The 27,638-nt window shown below is 38.4% G+C and overlaps 2 protein-coding genes across 2 annotated transcripts in view; one reads left to right on the plus strand and one right to left on the minus strand.

Moving 5' to 3' along the window:
- Positions 1 to 3,933: 3,933 nt before the first annotated feature.
- Positions 3,934 to 6,452, minus strand: thpo (thrombopoietin; the record flags this gene model as incomplete). The annotated part of the gene is given in 6 exon segments (XM_079451937.1): positions 3,934 to 4,071; positions 4,831 to 4,995; positions 5,102 to 5,188; positions 5,719 to 5,849; positions 6,398 to 6,416; positions 6,420 to 6,452. Coding segments are annotated over 6 exon segments (573 nt in total).
- Positions 6,453 to 10,824: 4,372 nt separating this feature from the next.
- Positions 10,825 to 27,638, plus strand: part of clcn2a (chloride channel, voltage-sensitive 2a) — a gene marked incomplete at both ends in the record, with an annotated part of 38,863 nt that continues 22,049 nt past the window's right edge. Inside the window, 2 exons of the mRNA XM_079451632.1 lie at positions 10,825 to 10,875; positions 21,903 to 22,056. Of these exons, the coding sequence (XP_079307758.1) occupies positions 10,825 to 10,875; positions 21,903 to 22,056 (205 nt within the window). The remainder of the gene's footprint in view (positions 10,876 to 21,902; positions 22,057 to 27,638) is intronic.

Raw genomic sequence — 27,638 nt, forward strand, 5'->3', positions numbered from 1 at the left:
CTAGCTATACGCTCTTTATGGAGATTTGAATGCAGTTTATTAAAATAATAGTAAAACGTATAGTACACTGAAAGTACTTATTTTCATCCGAGTCGTAATGAGATGCTAATAAAATACAAATCTTCTAAATTTGACAGCAATATTAACAGTTATAGAGGGAAAGAAATCCTCTGGGGATGTACTACACTGGGGTATTGGCTCTGGATTGGACACTCCAGGAAGATACGTCACCATACAATGATTAATATTCATGATACTTTCTATTTGTAGGCCTCACCAGTCACTGTTTAAAGTGCGACACCAAGAGGTCCAAAGGAGAAGAAAAATGTATGCTCGATAATTTGAGGCTCGTTTACACATTAAAATATTTAAACTTAATATTTTTGTGTTATGTGTTTTTAGAGTAGCCTATACATTGTTATCTCTATATGTTACTATATATGCAATAAATCTACACATAGCTATTGCAAACACTGTGAATTGTAATTTCGGTTTAAACATCTGCGGAACAGCAATCCAATAAACGCACATTAAGAGCAAATGAGCCTCACATATACATCTAATTGGTATTGAAATGCAGTAAAGGAAGAAAGGCAATGAAGAGCAAAATGTGTTTTTCTGTAATAGCTGAATAAAAAATATAATATTTAGTAGGATTACAAACTTTGCAATAGAGCTTTTTTCCAGTCTTATCATCGAATTGCAGAAAATGTTGGACTTTGGTTCTCTTGGGAAATACAGATGTTCGGGTAATTTATCGTGACCATTTAAATCACAAGGACAATGTCTATGGTGGGCAAGGGGCGAGTTGAATTGTTAACTGATCGTTTTTTATTGTGATATTCCATTGTTGATGTTAGACTAATATATCCAACATTGAACTATTAAAACATTATAGATATTGTCTCATAAGTTATTTTACGGTAGAAGAGCAGAAGGAAAATCGGCATGAATACAACACTGACAGATGCATATGAGTGACGTATTCGGCGGCAAACGTTTCATCACCGCCAGCGAGACGCACCTATAGCCGACAGCTTAGGGCTGGCGGCAAAAATAAGTTGCGGATATTTTTTGTGCTATCTGGGTAGGTGACATCGGTAACATCGCCAGAATCCCACCACGTTCAGCACATTCTGAAGATGTGCAATGTGGAATTATATTGTGGAAATCAAATGAGGTTGCGGGTCTTGAGGTTAAACAATCAAAATGTTACACGTCTATAGATGTATATCGATTATTTGAAAATCAACCTAAACTGAATTGAAATAAATCAAAGATATTAATATGAACAAGATGCGCCATTACAATGAATGGGGAGGAAAGCAACGCTCAATACGGCCGCTCTAGTGAAGGTTGTCCCGCCTGCTAGTGAAACGAGCCAATCGTCAATCAGTATAGTCTGACGATTCTCTGGGGCGGGGCTCTCATGGGGCGCTTGCCAGTCTGTGCGCATGCACAGTAGATGAAGCCATCTCGTAAAAGTTTTTTTTTTGTCAATTTAAAGTCACCATGAAACGAAAGTTGCGATTGACTTATTTTCCGTATCGTGACGTAATTCGCTTCTAAAATAAGAAAAGAATGTAGGGCGGGGGCTTTATTTTGCGCGTTCCCTTTTTGATTGGTTTGTTATAAATTGATCCTCTGCAGATTAAGGATAAAAATGTCTGGCCATTGGACAGTCAGTATAGTCCTACCTCTTTTTCGTTTTTGATTAAAGATTACAAGTGTGCAGATAAATCATTTATAATAATCACTGCAACACTGTGTAAAACATTTAGAATTTTCCTGTTTGATTGCATGTCGACTTTGAGCTTAGCAAACCCAATTTATGGTACAGTTCATGTCAGGTTTAATTAGTGATAGGACATATGCTGTTTAATTGTGATTTTTGCCAGCGATTTAATAATATCTGCCTTCCGCCAGCAAGAAGATAGGACTGTGGACTTGCTATTAACTGCCCAGAGTTGCAGACATGGCCGCCGAGTGAGACGACTTCCGTAAACGGACTTTGAATAAGTAAACATAACTGAAGCAACAAGCCTCTTAAATCTGGGCACCACAGTGATTTGAACAGTCAAGGCCCTGATAGCACACATACATGTGGCTTAAGTCTATTTGACGTCTGCAAGACATCTAGAATACATTGTTTGCTCATCTGCAATACGTCTCTGAGATCTCTGCTGTCGGACATCATATAGACATCTATAAGATGTCTGTAAGCTGTGTACGATTTAGAATGGAAGTAAAGCAGCTCTTTCTAATGTTTAGCAGATGTTTTTATGTAGCAGATGTTTTCCAGATCTCCAGATCTTTAGCAGACGTATTACAGACGTTCAGACATCTCCGAGACGTATTGTAGATGAGCAAACTATGTATTGCAGATGTCCTGCAGCTGTAAATGCAGATGTCAAATAGGTGTAAACCAGATGCATTGTGCTATCTGGGGGGCAGTTATTTAAAAATAAAAATGCTTATGATCTCTAATGTGCACGCATAGCCGAAGACTTTACTTCAAATGAAGTCAGAACTATAAATATACACATAACATTTTCCTGTTCTACAGACCACATATAAAGAAAATTTGCCTGTTTAGACCAACATGAGAATGAAAGGCTATTTGGTCTACAGCATATGACTAGCAAAGAACAAGGGTGGATTTAATTTAACCGGTGATGTTAAAGGCACATTCACAGATATTAAAAACATGATCCTAATGATGGTACTATACACAACCAAGAATTCAGCTTTATTTGAACTAGATTGTCCTGATTTAAATGGGACAGACTGGGTTTGAAACACCGCTAGGATATGTTAGTAGGCTTTAGATGGAACAAAAATGTAAACTATGAAATAGGAAAAAGAGCTTTTACAAACAGTTACACATACAGACAGACTGAAGCGGTGTTACTGCAAGGGCACAGTAATATACAACCAGAGACAAGCGAGGATAAGGTTGCTATACCATTTCTTTCATGATCTATTTGATAAATATGACCCTTTAAGTCCTGTTTAAAACCTTTTAATCTTTTAATATATAATCTGAATACTAATTTTCTGTTTAATAGTAACATAAAACAATTATTAAGGCCTTTACTTAAGAAACAGATGCTGTTGGAAAATATTAAACATAAATACCACATGTAATAGAAACAAAACTCACACAATAATTACATGAAAAAATATACTTAAATATTTATATATGTACATCTTACAAACTGCTACAAATAATACATTTTACAAGACTGCAGTAAAAGGAAAAATAAGAAAAGTATACTGAAAGGAATTCTTTTGTAATTGAAATATTTCTAAAATGTTACTTGTGTTAAATGTAGGCTACTTGTGTGTTTTGTGTTAGTGCATAAATGTTTCAATGTACAACACATTGCAATCTTAAATTGTCGTAATCCAATGCATTAACATTAGTATGATGCAAACAAAATATATCATTTACACAAATCCTCTAGATTTAAATACGTTGGAGTGTGTAGATCAAGTGACTAGCCTGTGTACTACAATGTGCATATTTTGGCCTTCATTTGATTATTTCCCATGTAGCCTATACATGTGTCACTTTATTTTATATATATATATATATAATCAAATAATCATAAACTATAAGATAAATAAATATGATCTGTAATTTAAAATTACATTTTCAACAAGAACTAAAAAGTTTTCAACAGTTCAGTAGGTGCCCCACAACAGGTGTGTCAGTGCTTTGAGTTGATCTATGATCCAGTAGATGGCGCAGTCTTGCCATTAACACGTCATGTACTTTTCTTCTTGTAACACAGTTGGTGGTCTACTGCAAAGTGCATGGCTGGCACTCCGTTTTCTCTGTAGGTGAGCCATTGTTAAAATTGATTGAGCCTGTCTGGTCCCATTATACAAGGTTGAAGAAAGGCAGAGATTACAATTCAGTTTTTTAGTCTAACACCCCTTCGCCATCTCCGTGATGAGCCATTCCAGCTTGCCTGTGAGCAGCCGTCCAAAGTACTTCAACACCAGACCCAAATCCTTAGAGTCCTGACCCAGACAGCTCTTTGCCTGGGGCTCTGCTAGCTCCCCCTGCTGGACCAGACACAGATGGACAGATAGGGAAGATGGTGTTCAGGCTAAAAATAATCATAGTGTGAAAAAAGAACAAGGACTTTTTCTGTGAGAGAGCAATGAATGAGCTAATTTGAAACATTAGCATATGCTGGGTCATTGTTGATGTTTTTTGGAAAAAACAAACTGTGATTCTGACCTGAAGTAGGTTGTAAAAATGAGTAAAAAGAAAATATGACGTGTTGCCTCGACTCAACAGCATGTTTCTGTTCCTAAGAGTTGCCATGTGTATATTTTATCATGGCTGTAAAGCACTTCAGAAAGCACCATGTTGCCATCATTCTCACTGGTCTAGTATGTGTCTATCTCCCTGTCTTTCCTGTGGGAGGAAGGCAAAGGTCTCCTGGAGTCAAAGCCACCAAGATGACGTAACAAATCAACAAAGATTCCGGGAAGGCAGGATATTTCTTGTAGCACTACGTGGTCCCTTAATCGCATTCCATTATAGAAAAAAATCCATTCATGTTTTAAGTTATTTTATATTTTTTTGCCTATTATTCTAGTTAATTTGCATGTTCTGTATTACTTGTATAATGACTACAAAAATAACACAAGAAAAGGATGTGCAAAATTTTTAATCTTGAAAAGTGTATTGAATCTTACTTCATCATTCTTATATAATTATCTAAAAGCTCTTTGTAAACATCTCACGGTGTCAGCAAGTTCCTCCATAACACAAGCCTATATCTGAGCTGCAGCACAACTGATCATCCTCACCTCCCCTTGAAGACGTTTCACTACATGCAGGTAGTTGTTGATACTGTGTTCCAAGTGCTCCAGCAGAGTAAGCCCACAGCCAGGTTGGCTGAGTGTCCTGGCAGTCTGTACATCCTGCGCTAGAGTCCCCAAAGACAGCAGGATCTCAGCCCTCCGCTCATGCACCTGGAACGCACATACACGGGTGTCTCAGAGAGCGTGTACCCGAGAGCACAGTGTGGGTGCTCTAATGGAGGAAGTGTGTGGGAGTGGGCTGCATTGAACAACTCACTGATTTTTTCTCCCAGGTTGCTTTGTGAATCCTGATGCATGGTAATTGAATAGGAGAGGGTAGAGACGCTACAGCGTTGCAGTCTACCTGCGAAGTTAGAAAAAAAATACAGCACATCAAACATCTAGATCGTGTTTAGAAAAGCGGAGATGCAGACGTAGTGCAAAGTACTGTGAAATAAAGAAAGATTCAACAATATATGGCCCTCGGAAAGGCAATGACAGCTGAGCATCAAGCAAAGTAGGTGTCATGCAAATAGGCGGAATGACACATATCAGATATCCATCAAGCGGAGTGTGGCAATAATTCATCTTAATGAGGCAGGACTAAAAACTATGAACATAAACAAACACACTGATAAACCTTGCAACTGAAATGATTCATTTGATTGTTGAGAGTTGATCACAGCATGATTCATTGATTGATTATTCAATTGATATATAGCCTAATGGTTTTATTTTGGTACAGAATGTCATTTGGATTACAAAGCTAATATTTATCTACACCGAAGTAAAAATATATCAGCTAACAGTGTATCTCTTATGAGTTGCAAATGGTGTACAGGAAGAGGCACACATAGTTGTTGGAGACACATGAAAGAGTTGCCCTGGTCTTACCATTTCATTTTCCAAGTCTTTCACCTTGTTCATCACTCCTCTGGCTTCGCTATTGCACACAAAGTCCAATGGTTTAGTGCGAACATGAGACAGTTCAGAGGCAACTATGCTCAACACCATTACAAGTACTCCTGTGAAACAACAATCAGAATGGGAAAGCATGTGGACCACCGTAATGAATTGTAACAGTGTCCAGTAAGGTTCATTATCAGTTAATGCATTAGCTAAACAATACATTCGTACTTTCTTTTTTTTGTTCATTTATTCATGTATGCTCATTGAGCAGTGCATATGTTAACAGATACAACGTTCGATTAAAAATATATTTGTATAACATGTTAAAATGAACATTTACTGAAATCAATAAATGCTTTTAGTGTTAACAAATTGAGCTTTATCAAAATAATAAAAAATTGACAAGGTTGCAAATACTTAATGTATACCTAAACAGTTAGAAATGTTACTAAACTTGTAGATTTTTGATATTATGATGACTGAATGTACATGTAATGCTAATTGGTTATTCGTGTTATTAAAGTTAAATTGTTTTCAAAACTCAAATTATCTGTCAAGAAATATCAGCTAAATAACCTCGCAAGATATGTAAAAACAAGAGAGAAGAAAAGTGTTTACAACTCAGGAGTTGTGATCTCTCTACAAGGACGTCAGTCATACTCACTACTTAAATCCATGCCCAGTTACACCATGAAATCGTTGGTCTTGTTACTTCCCATTGGAGAACGTCTTCTTTTGAAGACGTAATGTAAAAAACTCCATGCAGATGTGTGCCTCTCCACTACTAGTCCTGAACTGTGCATTGGCCACACTCTGTTTTTTTCTACTGTTCCTTTCCCGGCTGGACAATTTTTATCTCGTGTCTGAACAAGCCACGACTTTCCTTTCATTTGCTTCACCACTCGAGCCAACATAAAAATGAGGGTTGCAAATCCTTTTTTCCTTTAGTAGGCTATAATTTAGCGATGCACTTTTTGGTTGAATGAACATTTAAAGAGTTCAACTCTCATTTTAATCATATGTTTAGTTAAGCTGAACAAACAAAAAAAGGCCACACATAGGCCGGGTTAATGTTTTGTTTTTTGGTCAATCTTCTCTTGTCTGCCAACATGCCTTTCCATGTCTTCCTTCACTCCTGATGTCACTACTGAGGCCTACAGTATATATACATTGTACACATATATAATACGTTTGCAATTTACTTTTCCTATTATATTTTAAAACTCAATTAAAAATACATAGTTGATGTCCCCATGTTGTATGTAGTTATGGGTCTGCTTATAATCGTACTATGTTTATGGATTGTATGGGTAGTGTTGCCAGTTGAAGCCATGTTTATATCAGGACGTGTATGTTTATTTATGAGTAATCTCTTTTGTCAGACTTAATATAATTATTATATAATATAACAAAATAACATTTATGATCACAGGGACAGAGACACCAGCAGGCTTGTCATGCAAGCAGGCAGTCTCATTCATCTCTGAGAATAACTCATAGCAGACCATTTTCTAATCCTTACTTCAATAGACAGATATCCCTTTAGCATTGTTCAATTTTTTCTAAAGTTCAACTTCACACTCAGTCTTCACAGTGCTACAGTGTGAAATATAGCATGTTTGGATAGATATATGAGGAACATAGCAAATATGCATTCACAACAAACACCTGTTGTATCAAGACCTTGCAAATTATTGCCTATCCACAATTGAGAGATCATTGTGCACTCACTGCTTATGTGCAGCAAACGTGAACACTAAAAATGGAATAGTAATTTTACTGTAAATATATAGGAGTGTTTCTTCCTAATCATTATCTCGTCCCAGAGGATAGCAACACCCTCTCTAATTCTCACTCCAGCTGTGGAGAACCAGAATGGGGAAAGGCTTAGCTGTAGGCTACTCTTTAGAGTCACTGCAATCACTATACGTGCTCTGAACATACCTGAAATATTATAAGATGTGCACATTTATTGATGCAGTCATTGCTCTTCGATAGATAGATAGATAGATAGATAGATAGATAGATAGATAGATAGATAGATAGATAGATAGATAGATGGATGGATGGATGGATGGATGGATGGATGGATGGATGGATGGATGGATGGATGGATGGATGGATGGATGGATGGATGGATGGATGGATGGATGGATGGATGGATGGATGGATGGATGGATGGATGGATGGATGGAGAGAGAGAGAGAGAGAGAGAGAGAGAGAGAGAGAGAGAGAGAGATAGACAGACAGACAGACAGACAGACAGACAGACAGACACTACCGCATAATTTAACATTCTGTGCACTGATCAAGACAAATGCGCCATCACATGGTATTGATGACGGGCAATAGGAACAGAAGTGGAGTCAACCTGCTATAACTAAACCTGTAACGGAACCCGCATTGCATCACAGAATCAATTCCTGGTGCACGCGCCCCGGGCTCTGCCGGCTCAATTACTCCTTTACCTATCAGCGCGTGCAGCGCACACTAATCCGGAACGATTGGTGATGCATTAGCACCGTGAACTGTGTGTTAACGAAAGCATTCGCCTTTGTGAAGTTTCTGTGGCGGTCTGAGCCGAATGGAAAGACGAGAGAGAGCTACATCGGCATCAGCAACAGGGCACTGCCACATCACCAGCGAGGACAATTGTAGAGAAAGTATCTGGATCGTCTAGAGATACAACTGTGACCAGAGACACTGACGTCATTAGTCGTTTGTTCATTTCGTTGTATTAATTGTGTGAGGATTTCTTGCATTTTGCGTCATTTAATGGAGCGGCGTAGGTGACGTTTGGACTGTTGCGTTCACCGGCGACGAGAAATGTGAGTAGCTGGCAAAGACTAAATAGCAACCTGTTAAGGTGTCAAATGTTGATGACGATAAACTGCCTTTACAGTGCTTAAGAAGTCAGCTAACTGCGTTCAGATCATTTCGTTAGAATTTTTAAGTATTTGCTTCTCATCTTTTCAATATAAAGGGCATTTAATGGACTAGGTTTTCTTGTGGGGTCTCAAGGGCACAGTGTTATTCGTATGAGGGAATGCGCCTGATTACCTTGTCTAGATTTTCTAACGAGGACAGATTTTCTCAGACCAGTTCAATACAAGATGATATCCTACCCTATAAGAAGCACTGGATATTCAGTCATAGTCTCAGCTCGAGTCAACGTCCCTTCAAGGTCCTTCAGATATGCAGAAAAATGTAGCGCAAAGAACATTTGTTATTGACATTTGCATCATCATTCATCGGTGTCGAAAGTCGATATCTCCATATCTAGAATCGTAAAGTCGTAGAAAAAGTCTCGTTTTATTGTGTTATAATTGAATAAGAGTTCTTTAAAATACTATTTGCATAATTTGGTAAATTAAATAGGCTAATTTTATTTAGCTTATGTTAAATATTTACACTTATTAAATGACTAAAACGGTATTTTTTAAAGCCCAGTAGTTTACAGAGGTTATTGAGTTGAGTTCATTTTATAAATACCCCGTTCGGAATTTCAACGTTTTATCATGCAATATGTTGACCCCCGTTTCACACACCCCACGACGTTCGACGTTTCAATTTCCAAGCAGAACTATTTAAGTCAATGAGCAAGATGTTCTTTTGAACTCTTTCGTGCATCTATAGTTCGTTAAAATAACATCGCAGAAAGTTTTGGGTACGATTTGGGTGTTAGCTCTGAGGGCGTCGGAACACCTTTCACAGGAATGCGCAACGTGTTGCTCACCCATATAGCCGAATCATTTTTATGTGACGTGAAGACGTTGTCCACGCGTATACTAACATGAAATAGGCCACGATTAGTTTGTTAAGATCACCGAGTCTTGTGTCTAAAGTTACTAAAATATATTTAGATATTTCTTACATTTTACTGGGAAGCCTGGAAATTTGAAATAGTCTGTCAATTGCGTAACATTTGTATGATGTAGATTTCAGGCAAGCAATACAGCCCTGCTTTAAATCGTAATCACATATAAATATGATCACTTACACGTTGGGTATTTGTACAAGCACGAGCAATGGAAGAGAGAGAGAGAGCGAGAGAGAGAGAGAGAGAGAGAGAGAGAGAGAGAGGGTAAACACGGATACACAAAAACACTGCAGTGTTGCGAGGAAACTGTCAGAATTTACAGTCAGAATTTACAGTGATACATGCATGTTTCATCCCAGACTGTGTACCTGCTGTTCCCTGAGCTGGCAGTGAACCTGTGAGCAGCATACCAGAGCTTCTATCTCTAAGAGAAAATCTACTTAACAACCTATTGGTTTTCTCTCTCTCTCCAAGGAATTCTTTCTTTCGTGAAGCCTTTGAGCTTCTGGAGCTTGTGGCTGAGCTTGAATGTAGCCTCAACACATCCCTGCATCTAAATTTATATTTTACAGAAACCATGAGTAATATTAATGAGCAGTTCAACAAGCTGCCCACTTGCTCTCCACCGATTCAGCATGTTGTTTCAGAAGAGCTCCATTCTCATTATCATCAGTAGCAAGGGTAACAGGTGTATCCTAGGTTCATTTACAAATAATGCATCACAGTCAGTGCCAAATTGACCGGTTTCCCATTGTTAAATCTTTTTCAGATCTAATGTTTCAACCCCGATCGTGTTCTAACTGATACAGAATTACATGGTTTACACTTAAAAAAAGTATGGACACATTATTGAATAAATTATGCCAGAAGTCTGTCAGCGTTCAGTAATGTCAAGAACTAGGCCTACAGACCAGTTATGCAAGCTTGGCAATGAGTAATCTACAATTTAAGTGCCCGAGATCACAGTAATACAAAATATAGCGAGCACTCACAGGCGTAGAAAATACAGCTATTGATTTTGACAACGGATGAAGTGTACCAACCAGTCTTCCCACACAAAGCGGATTTTCATGCGCGTTTATGGCATTTTCCTAAAGCCCAGCAGTGGTACCCTGAGTTCACTCGACAGCTGGCAGTGGCGCTGCTGCTCTCTGCTGAAGAACCTGTTACTCTGTTCATTCTGCTGGTTGCGTTGAGTCCCAGCGAAGCTGATGTGATCTCGTTGTGTTTGCGAATAACGTTTCGCCTTGACATTTCTAAAATTAAAGGTTATGGCGCGAGACAGAGCCCAGCAACGCGTGCTTCAGTACCAGCAAACTCTGGTGAGTAACGCCGCTCCGGTTGTGATGCTGATGGTTTTCAAAGCGAAACGCGCGGCTTTATCTGCAGATATGCGTCAAAGTGTAATCAAGTCCGTCCGATGGCATTTTGTTAGGGTGCAAGGAAGTATTTTTTTTAAATCTATGATAAATCACAAGAATGTAATTTCGTCTAATTGCATAGGCTATAGCATATTCTTTGAGATGAAGTAGCCTATATTATGGGTTAAGGATGTTTACGTTTCATCGTGAGAAAATCTGCTTTGCAAGCCACACTAGTAAAATGAGTTCGCTTGAAAGAAATGTAATTACAGACGGCTGCTATTTCATCACAGTATATTGCTCGGCGTTTGTGACGAAGTTATGTGATGTTTCCAGCTAATTGAGTCATTTGTTTGGTGATACAGGCGGCGATATGAATCTGTTAAGTCCACAGTAACATTCGAGGCATAACTAATGTGGCTTTAATGGCATCATTTACAGTTATGAATTCACCAACATTTCAAGTTTAGGGTGGCACATCAAAGTCCCCCTTCCTGCATGCTTTATCCCCCAACCCCTCCTGCTTCTCGAACTAAATGTCGATCCTCCCTGAATGTAAATTGACTCATGCACCAGTTTCCCCCCACATTTCTGTCACGACGTGATTGACAGCTGTACCCTGGAGCACTTAACGGGGATATCTTTACATTCACATTAAATGGTGGTTTGAAGGAGAGACACATACATTCTCTTCATTCTGCACCATTTCCCCTTCTTCATCACCCCTCCTACTACACAATACACATGATTTTTTCCTTGCACTGGTATGACACACGTGTTTGCAAAGGTAAGCGTGCCGTGAAGTATGGGATCAGAATCCCGACAAAAGTATCGCGAGCATATTTAAAAATATAATAAGCGTAAATAAAAAAAGTCAGAAATTAAACACATTTTTAATTAATACATAAAAAAGTTGTCCAAATCGCACACAAAATTATGTTTTCCATGGTTGTTTTACTCATTTTATTTTGTTCTCAACCATTATGCAAATCTCACAATTTAGATATATTTACTTATTGTTCAATTTTGTGATGCAGCCTGTTGATTCTTGAATCTTAAAGCACCAGACGATAATTGATGTAATTTATATAATTTTTTTGTCATTTAACACCAATATACATTTACCTTTATTTAAATAACAATGCCAAAAACCTATCATCATTTCGATCATAATCGAAAATAACATTTACGAGATTTCCACCCGACAGCGATGATATCTATCTTAAACTCCTAATGCAAAATAAAATGGAACATAAGTAATATAATCCAAATATAAAAGTCCTTAAGAGAGTTAGGTCAGACGACCAAGTTGTTACTTCAGCTGCATCTTCTCGGAGTAAAAAAAAGCAAATATCACTACAAGAACGTCATGAGTACTTTAATGCAATATACTAAAAATATAAATTACATCTGCAAGAGAATTGTCTTTCTTGTGGTTCAAAAATTCACATTTGTCCATTCAAGTTATCCACACAAGTCCAATTAATGTTTGTAAAAAAGTTTCAACTTTATCTGTTAGCTTTCTGAAACTCTTGGTCATGCCACAACAACATTGATCTGATTTCAAGTTTTAGTTAGCAGCTTGTTGTGAAAAAAAATATTAAATTCAAGTCGACAGAATTAAAAACTGGTGTTCATAAAAACAATGCTGGTAAAGAATTGTAACTGTGTTGTTTCTCGCTGAGATCCTTTCCATAAGCATGTCCAGCAATCCATTCAGTTGGATGTCTTGATGCAGAAGGCCAAGCACTGATGCAACTCAAAATGTTGCATGGGGAATTTCTCAACTGTAGTCAACTAATGTTGCCTTCGCCCAGAAAAGCGTGAGAATCGTTAGAAAAGATGCTAACGTTACATGATATGCTCATCTAAATGAGTTAAGATGTAGCACTATAAACTATAGCACTACTGACTAAACCCAGCTAGACACATGTAAACTTAACGGACTATGGTTGAACTGTACAACAAATGACTTAATAAACCTGGCAGAGGGTCCTAATAACAGACATAAGAACTGTATCTGGCACTCAGTAACGATACAATTATGTTTGATTACCTGTAATTGTATGGGATTTGCAGCTGACGTTTAAAATACAACTTCAGGGGTCTCCCACAAGTCGTGTTTGGAGTGACGTCAACACCCTCTTTGACTTATTGGCTAGAGGAGGATATGTCAATCTACAACTAGTTGACCAATGGTGACGCTAAAGCCGCCCTAATTACCATGAAACTCGAACTGCAGCATTTGGAAAAGCAAGTGCAGAACATGGCACTTCCCATGTTCTGCAAACAAGCAAGTGAAAAAATAACGTATGCGTAGAGACATTTTTTTAATATAAGCGGAAAATATCAGAGAACACAATTTTTTTTGTAAAACAACCACGGAAAACATTAATTTGTGCGCGATTTGAACAACCTTGTCTTTATGTATGAGTTTTGTGGAATTACCATTCAAATGTGTTTAAAGTTCTGATTCACTAATATTTTGATTTACGCTTATTGTATTTTTAAATATGCACATACTTTTGGCGGGATTCTGATCCCACAGTGAAGAAGCCACACTCGGATCCATATGTTGCATTTTGTGTTTTTTGAGTTTAGGCTATTTCTGAGCAGTCGTTCTCCCTGTAGGGCCAAACTTCCAGAGCCCCTATGTGTGTGATGATTGAAACTGGGGCATTTTTTCTGGCCCTGCTTTCCTTATCAGTGAGTGGATCAATACACCACTATACAAAATGGTGGAGACTAGCGGTTTCACAAAACCTTTCGATTTGACCAGGGGTTGGATCTCTTGATGTCTTCATCATTAACCGTCCTTATACAATGTGCTTCACTGCACAGCCAGACATGCGTCTGTCTGGACACATTCAGCCAAATCAGGATTAATGTGCTGTGTGTTTTTCCTTGCATGTTTGTTTTTCATTCAACTAGCTCACTGTATATTTTATTGTCCTTCATTTGTTTTCGTTGGGGATATCGCTGTGCTGTTCTTTTGTGACTCACCATCTTCCAAGTAAAAAAATGTAGATTTTTTGGCAGGCTGCTGTTTCAGTCCTGTCAGTTTTAAGAAATCCAGCACAGCGATTTGTGTTTGCATGAAGTGGTTCCCTAGAGCTCTCAGTAAAAATAGCATTCCTGAAGACACTATTCTCCTAGTCTAAGCACACATCACTCTTCTGTGTCACTGTGTCCCGATGCATGGACCACTGCTATCACCCTGTCTGATCATTAGCAGCATTCAGTCCATCTGAAAAAAATCCATCCGGCATTTCCAGATGCTAGAGCTTGAGCTGGGGTTTACATTTTAGTGCCAAATGCCAGCTGAGTAAAGATTAGAGACAGGTGTCAATTAGGAATGATGCAGTGGCAGAAAGCAGATGCGTAATGTAAGACTACTGAGCAAATTGCGAGATCTTGGTTGAGTAAAATAAGGGTTAAACGTGGTCGTTGAGACAGAAAAGACACAATTAAGCATTAACCTCTTGTGTCCATACAATGGAAGTCAATGGGGGGGACAATGTTGTTTGGTGACCAGTGTTCTTAAAAATATATTTGTGTTCTGCAGAAGAAAGAACGTGAAACAGGTTTAAACTCACAAAAGGGTGAATAAATGATGAAGGAATTGTAATTTTTGAGTGAACTATCACTATAAAGGACTAGTTTTCAGTTATTAGTATTCATTTACTTTTCTACTATTATTCTGAACCTGTACTATTTGTGCTGCGGTTTCACATACAATGACTGTTGCTTATTGGCAATATGTTTTTTATGTTTATTGCAAACTAAACTAGGTTTTTTACTATATTTAGATATTTTCAAGTGCTATTCAGTTCTTCACATCTGTGTAAATCACCGTCCATCTTTGCTGCATTAAAAACCGAGCTTGGACATCCTGCAATTGTTTTGTTAAAATTGATAGTTCAGCCAAAATTAAAATGTTGTCATCATTTACTCATGTTCTTGTCATTTTAAATCTGCATGACTTTCTTTCTTTCTTTCTTCTGCAAAACACAAAAGAAGATTTTTCTGAAGAATATTGTTAACTGGTTCCCATTCACATGCACTGGTTTTGTGTCCAATAGAAGTGAAAGGGGCTGCTGTTGTTCGGTCACCAGCTTTCTTAAAAATATATTATTTTGTTTTTTATGAAAGAAAGTCACACACGTTTGAAATTATATGAGAGGGACTATATTTAGGTGAACTATGTCTTATAACGTTAACCATGGGTATGATTCTCTCTTCCAGCCCAGATTTAGCAGTAAAGGTGTGTGACCCCTAGCTTTGACCATTCTGTGTGTGTTTTAAAAAATATATAAAAAATATGTTTCAGATATCATGCCAGCGTCCTCGATAGCACTGTAGGGGGAAAGGGCTTTTGACCACTGATGAGATCAAAGACTGGGGACATGCAGAGGATAGGAGTCCTGTGGTGTGGCATCAGCCATCCCACATATCTTCAGCATGGCACCTGCAGTCGACATGTGATTATGCTTTTAGCACCGCTAGATGATCTTTACAGAGAAGTTACTAAAGCGGAAAGATGGTAATGACGTCACACTTTACCCACAAACCATAGCAAAAGAGTTAAGATTGGAAATCTCTCATAAATATAGCCTGACAACAGCTGCTCCTATTAACATCTATTCAGTCTTCACACGCATGTACATTGATAAGCACCATTTGCTCTTATATGAACGTGGATGTGCTATTCATCATTCACCAAGGTGATTTGACTCCCCCTTTTTTGCACGAATAAAGCAATGAATAACCCTAAGCAGGCAACAGCTCTAATGAGAGCCAATACCTACCTGATTGCAAAATGGATTAGAGGAGGCAGTTTAATCTCACATCAGCTTTTAGACGCATGATCACCATCCAAGTACCTGAACCGCCGTTTGGCCCCAAACTTTAGTAATTTAATATAACACCTCAAGTAAAGTTATTACATGTTTCTGTATTCTTCATTCTGGCTCTGTGTCAAAGTTGCCCACACCAGGTGCAGTGGATTGCAGAGCAGTCGTTAATGTAATGGGATCAAAGATTTCATTCCTTTTTTGAAAGGGATGTTTTGGGTAAGCGGGGCAAGCTGTGGCTGCTGACAGAGGTGTTTTTTGTGCATCTTCTGACTCAGTTAAATGCTAATCCAATACATCCTCCACCTCTCCTTTCCATTATATATATTGGTGCAGGTATAACTTTGCGTAGCTAAAACTTTAACAATATCTTGATAAGCTCGCTCCTCAAGATATGATGCAAAATGCTTTAACAGGGGAAAGGTATTTGCACACAAAGATAACACCTCTCCAAAATACCAGCGAAATTAGATTTCAAAGCCCAGGGCTGAGATAGGTTTGGTTTATGAAAGGATTTCGAAGGAAGTTTTCAATTTGTAATAAATGCATATAACCTAAAACAATGAGCTGCACTTTGGAGTTGTATAACTTGAAATCGGTCTGTAGAGGAAGGGTGGGTGCTTGTTTTTGTTTTATCAAATGTACATCAATATACCTTTCTGTATTTAGACAAAATTTGCACATTGTGAAAGGTATTTTTACTTAAAATATTTATGCACTAAAAGTACAGTTTTTTGTTCTGGTAAAGTATTAGTGCATAAGGAAAGAGAATATGTGACGTTGGACCACAAAACCAGTCTTAAGTAGTACAGGGAAATCCTAATTATAAACATTTTGTCAAAATTATCGATTTTTATTTTATGCCAAAAATCATTAGGATATTAAGTAAAGATTGTAGGAAAGAATAGGGCACCCGGGTACTTCAAAAATACTTATTCCAACATTCTACAGTTTGGGATATGCTAATTCTAATTTTGATTACTATTGAGGTAGAATAATATGTGAATTGGTACACAATATCAGCCTAACATATTCGTCAGTGTTTGATTAATTGGAATTGCACCAAACAGAATCGAGGTAGTAAATGTTGCCAGAACATAAATATGTCTGTGTATGAGAGAGTGAAAGAGGATCAATTTATCTCATCATGTGAATATCTTGTTAGCTAGCATTACTTTTATATTACGATCTTAATACCAAAATGACCTTGAGCAGTCATTACAGCCTCAGATACAACTCACTCTAGACATTATTTCCAAAAGCAATGCACCGATACCAGTATTTTTCTAATCATATTGATTTCGATTTTCTTCTTATTTTTTTTTAAATCATAAAGTTTCTGTTTTGAAAGATGTTCCAAAGTCTACTCTGGAACCAAGCTATTATTGGAATCTTATCACACATCTGACAAGCAACATTGGGCAAAGGACAGACAAATCCCACATTGTGAAGCTGGCTTTAATTACAGCGGCCATCACATCCCATTTAACCTGCAGCGCAGCAATGCACCTGCCTTTGCGACACAGGACAGCGCTGCTGATACTCTCAGACAGCTGGTTCAGGGCATTTCCACCTTAAGGCTGTGTGCCAATATTTTACAAATCCACCTTCTTTTTAAATGGGGACCTGCTTCTACCAGCTGTGTGATAGAATAAGTAAACAGCCCCTCTTTGGTCAGAAACGGCTCAGTGACAGATAAACGTCTTGTAGTGTCTGCTGCACCTTTCTTGGTCAATATGCCGCATGTCTGTTTGACCGCTAGCTAGGGCAAACACTTCAGAGGCTTATCCTATTGATTGAATGTGCTCTAAAGTGTTGGCCAGGTTGAGTGTTATATGTTCAGACAGCAACTGTTGGATAAACGTAGTTTTTTTTACAGCTTGTCCTATTCCCGATTTATAGGCGAGGTTGGCGACTCGCAGGAGATGGGAGTGTGGTGTTTTGGCTCTTTGATTGGTGTTAGCACGTGGCTGATTGACGACAGCTTGTGTTGCTAAGGTCAAATGTCACTCTGTTTATAAATGTTGGGAAAGCTTAATTGTGTCAGACTAATATGTCAAGCTGTCCAAGAGAGACGGGTGCCAGGGTGATAAAGATGGTGTCTGGTGAGACTAAGCGTTTTGGTGTCGTAGGGTGACCACAGGTGTGCAAATGCTCAGAGAGAGTGCAAAGGTTGTGTGAAATAAGGCAGATGGAGTAGAGGAGGATGAGGAGGGTGCCAATCAATCCGCGCTGCTTTGCTTTCTCCATGTGAGCTGCACCTGCTCATGCGAGCGAAGAGAGAGTCTGCTGGAATCGTGATGCTCATCTCAATGTGCCGCTGGTGGCTGAGCTCCTCAGATCAGAGTGCCATGTGTTTATAGAACAGAGAGAGAGAGAGAGAGAGAGAGAGAGAGAGAGAGAAACAGGCGGAGGGTGTGGGAGAGAGGGATTGTGGTGCTATCACAACCGACAATATCCTTGTCTCTCCATCGTTGTGCCGTGGGCATCTGCCTGTGTGGGAGCAGCTGACTGTAAGAGCGAAAGACAAAAGAATTGAGTAATAAAGGACAGTCATCCACACATGAGGATTTTTATAAATTTCTATATCTGCTGGAAAATAACAGAAAAGATGGTCTGTATGTTTTCAGAGCTCAAATTCAGCAAAGAAAGTTCACTTTTAAGAATTACAACAGTAGCATTTGTAAGTTCAAAAATCTTTTTTTATGCGATGACCTCGATTTTATCACAGTATAAATGTGTAATGGCATGCTGTCAGTCACATCACTTCACATTGCTGTTGGATGATTGTATGTCACTCCTGAGGTTTGATTTTGTGGAATTTTAACAGACACTGAACTGGAATGGCCAAATACATCTAGCAATGCTAGATTGTGTCCTATTTTTACCATGGCTGTAATGCTGTCTTATGTGATGCATAGAGTTGTTCTAAACTAAACTACAAAACAATAAGATGCATCTATAAATTTACCACAAACCTTCTAAAAACAGTACCTCTGTGTCCTCAATATGTCTGCCATGCGTTATGATAACTAAATAAAGATGATTACAAAAAAGGTAGAATATGCATATGCAATATATACAAACTTTTTTAGTTATTCATTTATTACTCTAAAGTTATGTTTTAACCCGGACAAAAGTTTTTTGGGGTGCGTAGAAATAGAGATATTTAGGAAAACAGAGACAGAACTACTTTTTAAATCTATATTTACCTTAACACCAAAACCACAATGCAACATATTTGTAAACCAGTATGCAGTCATTTGTTGAGAGAAGAAAAAGCTGCCATCAAGCTGATGTTAGACATTCACAAACTCGCACGCAGAAAATACTTGTTGTGGTCACATTCAAAATGAAAGTTTCTGTGCTAATGTCATTGGTTTGAGGACAATGCTGTAGTTACTGTCAAAATGTGTTTGAGAAACTTGTGGTTCAACTTTTTAACCATTCAGTTTGCTCAGGCGAGTTCTCAATGTTTGACAAACTCATATATCACAGCATAAAGCAGCAAAAGTGAACATATTTAAAATTCTGGTTGTGTATTATTCGCCTCCTATAAATACGTGCAGCTCTGTTTTTAATGCTTTACTGTGTAGTGCCCCTCAAGAGAATGCAACACAGGTATCTATTCTTGTGTGTGTATATAAAATATATATTTTTATCTAATGTATGTTACCACACATAAGTTGACTGGAGCCTCTGTGTCTGTATAGGTGTGAGATACTTGAATTCTAAAGAAATACACCTGGGCATGTGTGGGAGCATCTATGTGTAGCTTGAAGGAAACACTACAAAGCTTTTTTGTAAGTGTTACAGTCAGGGCAATTATATAAGAACATGTCAAGGAAAACAAAAACAACAAAAAAGTAACTTTTTCCACAAATTCATTTTCTGAATTGGAGGACAATGGAGACATTACTGTTGCATGAAAGTTTAAAAACGATGTGCTTGAGATTCCAGCAGCATGATGAATTCATAAATCTGTCTCATACTGATGGGAGCCGAAAGGAAAGCTCAAATCACTTCTCAGACGTATCCCAGAGGAATGAGTAGTCTACAATCGAAAGGATGTTTCAAATGGTATAATTAGGCTAAAATTGGACTTTGGTGCCAAGCACTGTGTTTGCCATGAATCCAACACAGCATGTGACACAATGAGCACCAGTGCAGTGGAGCATGGTGATGGCTGCTTATTTCAGGGATCAGGAACTTTCCTGTTGCTCAGTGGTAAGAGCATTGCGTTAACAATGCAAGGTTGTGGGTTCGATCCCAGGGGATTTGCAGATACCCATGTATAAATGTATAGGATAATGTAATGCCTATACATTACATGCGCCTCTCCTATTCAACCTGTACATGCTCCCAATGAGCCAAATAATGAGCAATAACCAAATTGCTTTCCACAGCTATGCAGACAACACACAGATATACTTAGCCCTATCGCCTAACGATTTCAGCCCCATTGACTCCCTGCTCAAATGCATTGATGAAATAAATAGTTGGATGTGCCAAAACTTTCTTCAGTTAAACAAAGACAAAACTAAAGTCATTGCGTTTGGAAATAAAGATGAAGTTCTCAAGGTGAACGCGTACCTTCACTCTAAAGGTCAAACAACCAAAAAATCAAATCAGGAATCTCGGTGTGTCTCTAGAGTCAGACCTTAGCTTCAGTAGTCATGTCAAAGCAATAACTAAATCAGAATACTATCATCTGAAAAATATTGCAAGAATTAGATGCTTTGTTTCCAGTCAAGACTTAGAGAAACTTCTGCATGCTTTCATCACCAGCAGGGTGGATTATTGTAATGGACTCCTTACTGGCCTCCCCAAAAAGACCATAAGACAGATGCAGCTCATACAGAACGCTGCGGCAAGGATTCTGAGCAGAACCAGAAAATATGATCATATCACACCAGTCCTCAGGTCTTTAAACTGGCTACCAGTTACATATAGGATAGATTTTAAAGTTTTATTACTGGTATATAAATCGTTCAATGGCCTAGGACCTCAATACATTGCAGACATGCTCATTGAATACAGACCCAAAAGAACACTCAGGTCATTAGGATCACATCAGCTAGAAATACCAAGGGTTCTCTCCAAGCAAGGAGAGTCTGCATTTAGCTATTATGCCAGTCGCAGCTGGAACCAGCTTCCAGAAGAGATCAGATGTGCTCCTACAGTAGTCACATTCAAATCCAGACTCAAAACACATCTGTTTAACTTTGCATTTAATTAATGTGCACTGTGCCTCTGACCGTCCGACTGTTTGTGTTGTACTTTATTTTATTTATTATCTATTCTAAACTATATTTTATTTTTATTCTTAACTGCTTAATTTTTCTTTTTCTTATTTCTTCTAAACTATGTTATTTTATTTTTTTATTCTTAACTGGTTAATTTAATTTTTCTTGTTTCTTCACTGTTTTATCAAATGGATATTTTTAATTTCTTCTATGCAAAGCACTTTGAATTGCCATTGTGTATGAAATGTGCTATACAAATAAACTTGCCTTGCCTTGCCTAATGTAAGTCGCTTTGGATAAAAGCGTCTGCCAAATGCCTAAATGTAATGTTAATGACTAAAGCAGGGGTCTCCAACCTTTTTGTAAGCGAGGGCTACCAAAATATCTAAAGTCCTCTAGAGGGCTACTTGTTAATAACATATATTCAAACTTTAAACATGTGATGCCTTATTTTTACACTCACAGAACAAAGTTCAGTTTTCTTTCAGATATTAAAGCTTATAACACTTGCTAATAATAACCTTTCACGACGGTGTAGCACTTGGCTGATCGGTATAGTCACAGATTTGTCAACTGTCTTGAGCATTATTGATGAGCCCTGTGTTTAGAGTTCATGCGTGGGCTACCAGCACGTTGGAGACCACTGGACTAAAGAATCTGACAGAAGACCGCCATTTAGAATCATAATCAGCCATTGCCAAGTGTGCCTTACACACACAAGGAATTTGTAATTTGCTATATACAAATTATGTAAGGGAATTGTAAACAGGTGTTGACAGGTGTTTGAAAACAGCCTCAGATTTTGCGCAGTATCTCAATGAACCACTTCTCACCATAGCTTGGTTCATTTCATTCCAATGCCTGATGGTGAAATCTGTCTTGCTTTCAGATGTATGGCCGCTACACACAAGAGCTGGGCGCCTATGCCAAAGAAGAGGCAGCTCGTCTGCGTGAGGATGGAGCACTGCGGAGGACCACCAGTGTGCGTGGCCAGGCCCCAGAATTGCAGGATTATGAGAAAGACCCTTGTGCCAAGTGTCAAGGTGGGTGTATTGTATGCATATGTATGTGTGGGCCAACTGCTGAGAGTTCTGATAACACCAGAGCTTGCTACTTACAGCAGTGTGCTTTGGCTGGCTTCAGAGCCAAGCCAAGAAACCGAAGCTTGCATGATTGGGCAGCAGAAAGAGGAATAGGGTCACAAAGAAAAGCGAGGCAAGGGAGTTGGTGAGAAGGGTTTGGAATTGGAGATTAGAAATAAGATCGATGCTGGAGACAAGTGAGAGGGATATGAGTATGGCTGAACATCTGAGATTAATTCGAGCTGTGATGCGTCACAAATCTAGACTGTATGTTCATGTGTACGTCTGTACAGGGGATCTATTGGGGATAAACAATAATATATATGTGACCCTGGATCACAAAACCAGTCTTAAAGGGGTCATATGGGGCAAATACGTGTTGTTCTGTGTCTTTGGTTTGTAACAAGTTGCTATTAAGTCGGAACAAAAGATGCATTCTACCTAAAATCGAATGCTCAACCAGACCTGCCTGGTTCATGGTAAGATGTGACTAAGACCCCCCAAATGTATACGCAAGTAAGGTGGGCGTACCTGTCAGTACATGATGTTCCAAATATTGTAAGCAGCGTTACATTTCCATCACACGCTTGCAGTATTCCACCAATCACTGCGCACTGGTTAACTGGCCAATCATAGCACACCAAGCTTTTCAGAGCAATGAGCTTTGTAAAAAATCTGCACGTTTCAAAGAGTATGTGGAAAATACAGCGTTTTTTAACCTTAAATCGTGTATACACATTGTATTACATCTAAAACAAACGTTATATTAGCTTTAGCCGTGTCATATGACTGCCTTAAGTAACACAGGAGTTTGTAGCATCCTTAAGAGTCCAGAGTCTTATACAGTTTTAAATACGCCAGATATTGTCCCATCCTGACAACCCACACATCAATAGAAACCGTATTTATTCAGCTTTTAGGTGGTGTATAAATTTAAATTTCACTGGTGTTGTTGCCAAGGGTGACATACAGTCAGGTCCCTTAAAAAGTGGGAGGCACATATACAAACTGTTGTAATTCCTACACCGTTCACCTGATTTGGATGTAAATACCCTCAAATTAAGGCCAAAAGTCTGCAGTTGAAGAACATCTTGTTCGTTTAATTTCAAATCTATCGTGGTGGTGTAGAGAGCCATAAAGATTAGAATTGTGTCGATGTCCCAATATTTATGGACCTAACTGTATATGTTTAAAAAGAGAAAAGGTGTGAACACATCGCTTTGCCTCAATTCGTGAACTAGAATAATACATGTCAGATCTCTGATTAGATATGTTCAGCAAATTTCAATTCAATTTAAATTTCGCTTTATTGTTGGAATTTATTCCAAAATTGGTTTCACAATAACACTAATTAATGTCCATAATACACATTCACATTACAACACAATAGCATTAACAATACCCAAAAGTCCCCATAAATTTGCCATCCCAAAACCTTTGCTTCGTTCCATTCGGACCGCCAGATATAGTCTACAGGTAGTAAACCATTTAAAACTTTTGACTATTTTGATTGTTTAAATTGAGCTGCGCGTCTTCACAACGGAGAATCGCATAACACGCGCTCTCGGGAACATTTATGTAATGTATATTTTGCCGCTATATCCTCTAATATCTTTATTTAGCACCAAACGCGCTTTATTTTAACCATTCCGGTTCCGCACCCGCTGCTTCACTCCCGCCAATGACACGACGCACTGCATGTTATTTTAACAACACTAGTGCAGTGCAGAGCAGGTAAATGGACACACAACATTAAACAAAATGCAGCGAATATTAAAGAATTTATATGAGTCATTCTGTTTACTGTTTGCTATATGTCTCCAACCTTTCAACCAGATTTGTGATATTTTATTAGCCATAACCTTTTTATATACATTTAGCCGTGAAAACGCAGACTAACATCTCATAATCTAATTGATTGTTATAACATGCGTCAAAGATTAATTTCAAGCAATTTCACTACGATTTTGGTATTATTTAGTCAATATTGAAGATTGAAGATTTTCACAGAATATTCTGTTGGATGATTTTATGAAGGACTTTTGCTGGGTTTTGGAAGAAAATAAAAGACCGGACCTCTTGGAACTTTAATTGAATTCCCCTGGCCTAGCATATGGTACTCTCAATCTTCTTTTTGAAGGCAGAAAAAGCTATTCCTCATGCAGAATATGGGGAGGATCAGCTATGATTTTATCTGTCAGACAATGTTTTTACTCATACAGCTTAATACAACTATTAAGACCCACAATTTTAGAACACCTATTTCATATATAAATTCCATACTGCGTGACAATCTGTCTCACCGATTTTAATTTCCTTTTTGGTACATGTGTGCCAAGTTTGCACAATAACTGCAACATGATGAAAGTAAAACTGTCAAATTGTTCACAACCTAAATTTTTTACCGTGACAGCCATCACATGCTAAACGACCCATTCAATTTCCCCAATTCTGCCAGATCATGCATGCCATGAATATCCATAAATAGCTATATGGAATGAACAAACATACATTTTACTTACATTTATTAATTTGGCAAATGCTTTTATTCAAAGCGACTTACAAGTAGGAGAGCATATAATCACGCTAAACAGTACCCTTATTTTACAAGGCCATGCTACTAGGAGGATTAAAGCTGGAGTAAGCAAGGGAGAGAATGAACAACATAATTTTTTAGATACAAGACATAGACAGATATTGGTTTGTCAAATAAATGCAGAACAGGTATATTTTGAGTTGTTTTTTGAAAGTAATGAAGGATACTGCAGTTCACGTGGAGGCTGGCAATTCATTCCACCACAGGGGAACTGAATGAGTAAAAGTTTTTGCAAGCGATTTGGTGCCTCGCTGTGATGGAACAACCAGGCGTCGCTCATTTTCAGACCGAAGATGACGGGAGGGGATGTAAACTGGAGCAGTGAGTTAAGGTAAAGGGGCAATATTGCCGTTATTGTTCTGAAGGCCAGTGTCAGCGATTAAAACTTGATGCTGGCAACAACTGGCAGCCAGTGAAGTGAAATCAGGAGGGGTATTACATGGGTTCTTTAAGGCTGATTGAACTAGATGTGCAGCTGCATTCTGGATCATTTGCAAGGGTTTGAATACATTGGTTGGAAGGCCGGCCAGTAGAGAATTGCAGAAGTCCAGTCGACCAGACCAGAGCTTGGACTAGCAGCTGAGAGGAATGCTCCGACAGGAACAGCCTGATTTTCCTGATATCGTGGAGCACATACCTGTAAGTTCGAGTGGTGCAATGTGAGAGGTGAATTTCAGCTGGTCATGAAACATCACTCCCAGGTTCCTCGTAGAGGAAGGGAGTGGTTCGTTGCACATGAAAGGATAAGTTCTTTCCACTGTACTCCCCATTCCTGAATCCAGGAGAAGAGTTCTTGTTACTATGGTGGAAAGTGTATTACTATCAACTAGGGTTGTAACCCCCTACAAATAAACATACATACATTTATATTTTGAAAAGTTTGAAAAATATGCTATATAATATAAACACATATATATAAAACTTGAAATGTATTGTTTATTTGCAAACACTTTTTATGCTTAAGTTATGCCATTAAAACAGCGACATCTGCTGACGGACACAATGCTTTGTTGTCACAGGAACATGCCAGCTGAAGATAATGAGGAAATTTTGTCGCTTCCTTTGCCAAGTGCATTCCAAACGTCTACATAATGTCACGCAAATGCCCTGGTCACACCAAAGTCTAAACTCCGAGGGCTCAGCCCTTCGGAGGAGTAGGGCATAGGAATGATGACTATATTTGGAATGTTGTGTACGAATGCACCTACAGTTACACCCCTACTATCACCCATATGATCAGATATCTCGGTTAGATGTCGTGAATGTTGTTTGTTTGAACATCACAGATGATCATCGTACGGGGGGGTGCACCACAAAAGATGTTGCAATCTGCATTTCAAGGGAAAACGTTTGGTGTGTACTTTACCAGATCAACAGAAACAACATGCCCATCAAGAATATAAGAACTCGTTCTGCTACCGTACGCACATGAGGAGGTGCAGTTTACAGAAGTCGATCGTCGTAGTGGGAAACACTATGTACTAACAGAATGATAAAACACTTGTATGTAGTGCCTTTATCTAACGAAAATATATTTAGTATTTAGACACAAAAAAAACAATAGAACACGGCCCAAAACATAACAGAAAATGTAATGGATTGAATGGCTATAATGGGAATTGTATTGGTTTTAATGGAACCAACAATGCCGTCTTCTGGAATGTGATGGATTCTATTGGTGGTGTGTTATCTGGCATATTAATGACCAGAATACACTACAAAAAGCAATTTTGTAATGGTTTTAATGGAAAAAGCTAAAGATTCATAATTGTCTGTAAGGGTTTGTATTGAACTTCAATTGTTTTTTATTCAGCAATTGAAAATGTTCACCTTTCTTGTAGATCGCCCTCTGCTGGTACTAATCGTCACTGATTTGTGGGGTTGTACTGCTGTTTTTGTGTCAGCTATTTGTCACACGCATGCTACAGGTGAGACAATTATTCAAAAGGCTTGTGTATGGTAAATGTATGCAAATCTAAACTATTTGGGCATCATCTCTCAAGCAATGGCACTGAAGGTTTGTACCTTGCTGTGTTTAAGCTAGCCTGCGGCATATATTGACACTGCTAGAGGGCATTCAATTCCCTCTACACCTCAATGCTGTGCTAGCCGCTCACCAGCAGGGAGCATAATCACTCTGCTCTGTTTAGAGGTGATAAATGAGACACGTAAACATGCTGTGATCTGTTTGTTATGTGTCTTTTTTGTCTGTATATACATAAGCGTTCATCAGATGATGTATTACAAAAACATAGGCTACTGCCATTACTTATAAGGGGAAAACATATTCACCTAGCAACTATTTATTTTCCATCTAATGTTGTATTAGGATGAATCGCCAAAAAAATAGAACAGTTGTGAAAAATTCCCATATAACTATTAAAAGTTATAAAATAGGCAACAGTGTATCACAGTCCAATGTTTTTGATGCTAATGATGTATCGCATTGGTTTCTAGTAATACAAATAGACTGCTCTTTTTGGCCTTCTGTAATCTCCAAAGACACACAGCATCTGTCTCTATATCATCCTTACCGCCTCCCTGTTGAGTGTGAAAAGCATGAGAAATCTATCAGCACAGTGTGCAGCGAAAGTCCTTCTGATCCTCCTTGACAGAGTTTGAGGGGTTTGGAAGCTTGTCAGCTCGCTACCTACATGCCTGTTGGGATCCACAGTGCCGTCTGTTTCTCTTTCTCATTTGTATTTTATTCCTCCACCCGACTACAGTTCTGTTCCAAAAGTTAGTAAAGCCCCTCGATGCTTACTGCCTACACCATCAGGCTGTATCATATAATAGGCATTAACCCTCGAGTGTGAGTGATTTGAAACACTACATACCGCACAGATAGCACTCCGCGAGGATCGAAGACGACTTCCATATCGAGTTGGTACTAGCTTGCTGCTAAGCACACGAATATTGGGTAATAAATGAAGAGTTTGGTTCTGAA

The sequence above is a fragment of the Barbatula barbatula genome (genome assembly GCF_947034865.1).
Source record: "Barbatula barbatula genome assembly, chromosome: 3".
In the NCBI taxonomy this organism is placed as follows: Eukaryota; Metazoa; Chordata; class Actinopteri; order Cypriniformes; family Nemacheilidae; genus Barbatula; species Barbatula barbatula.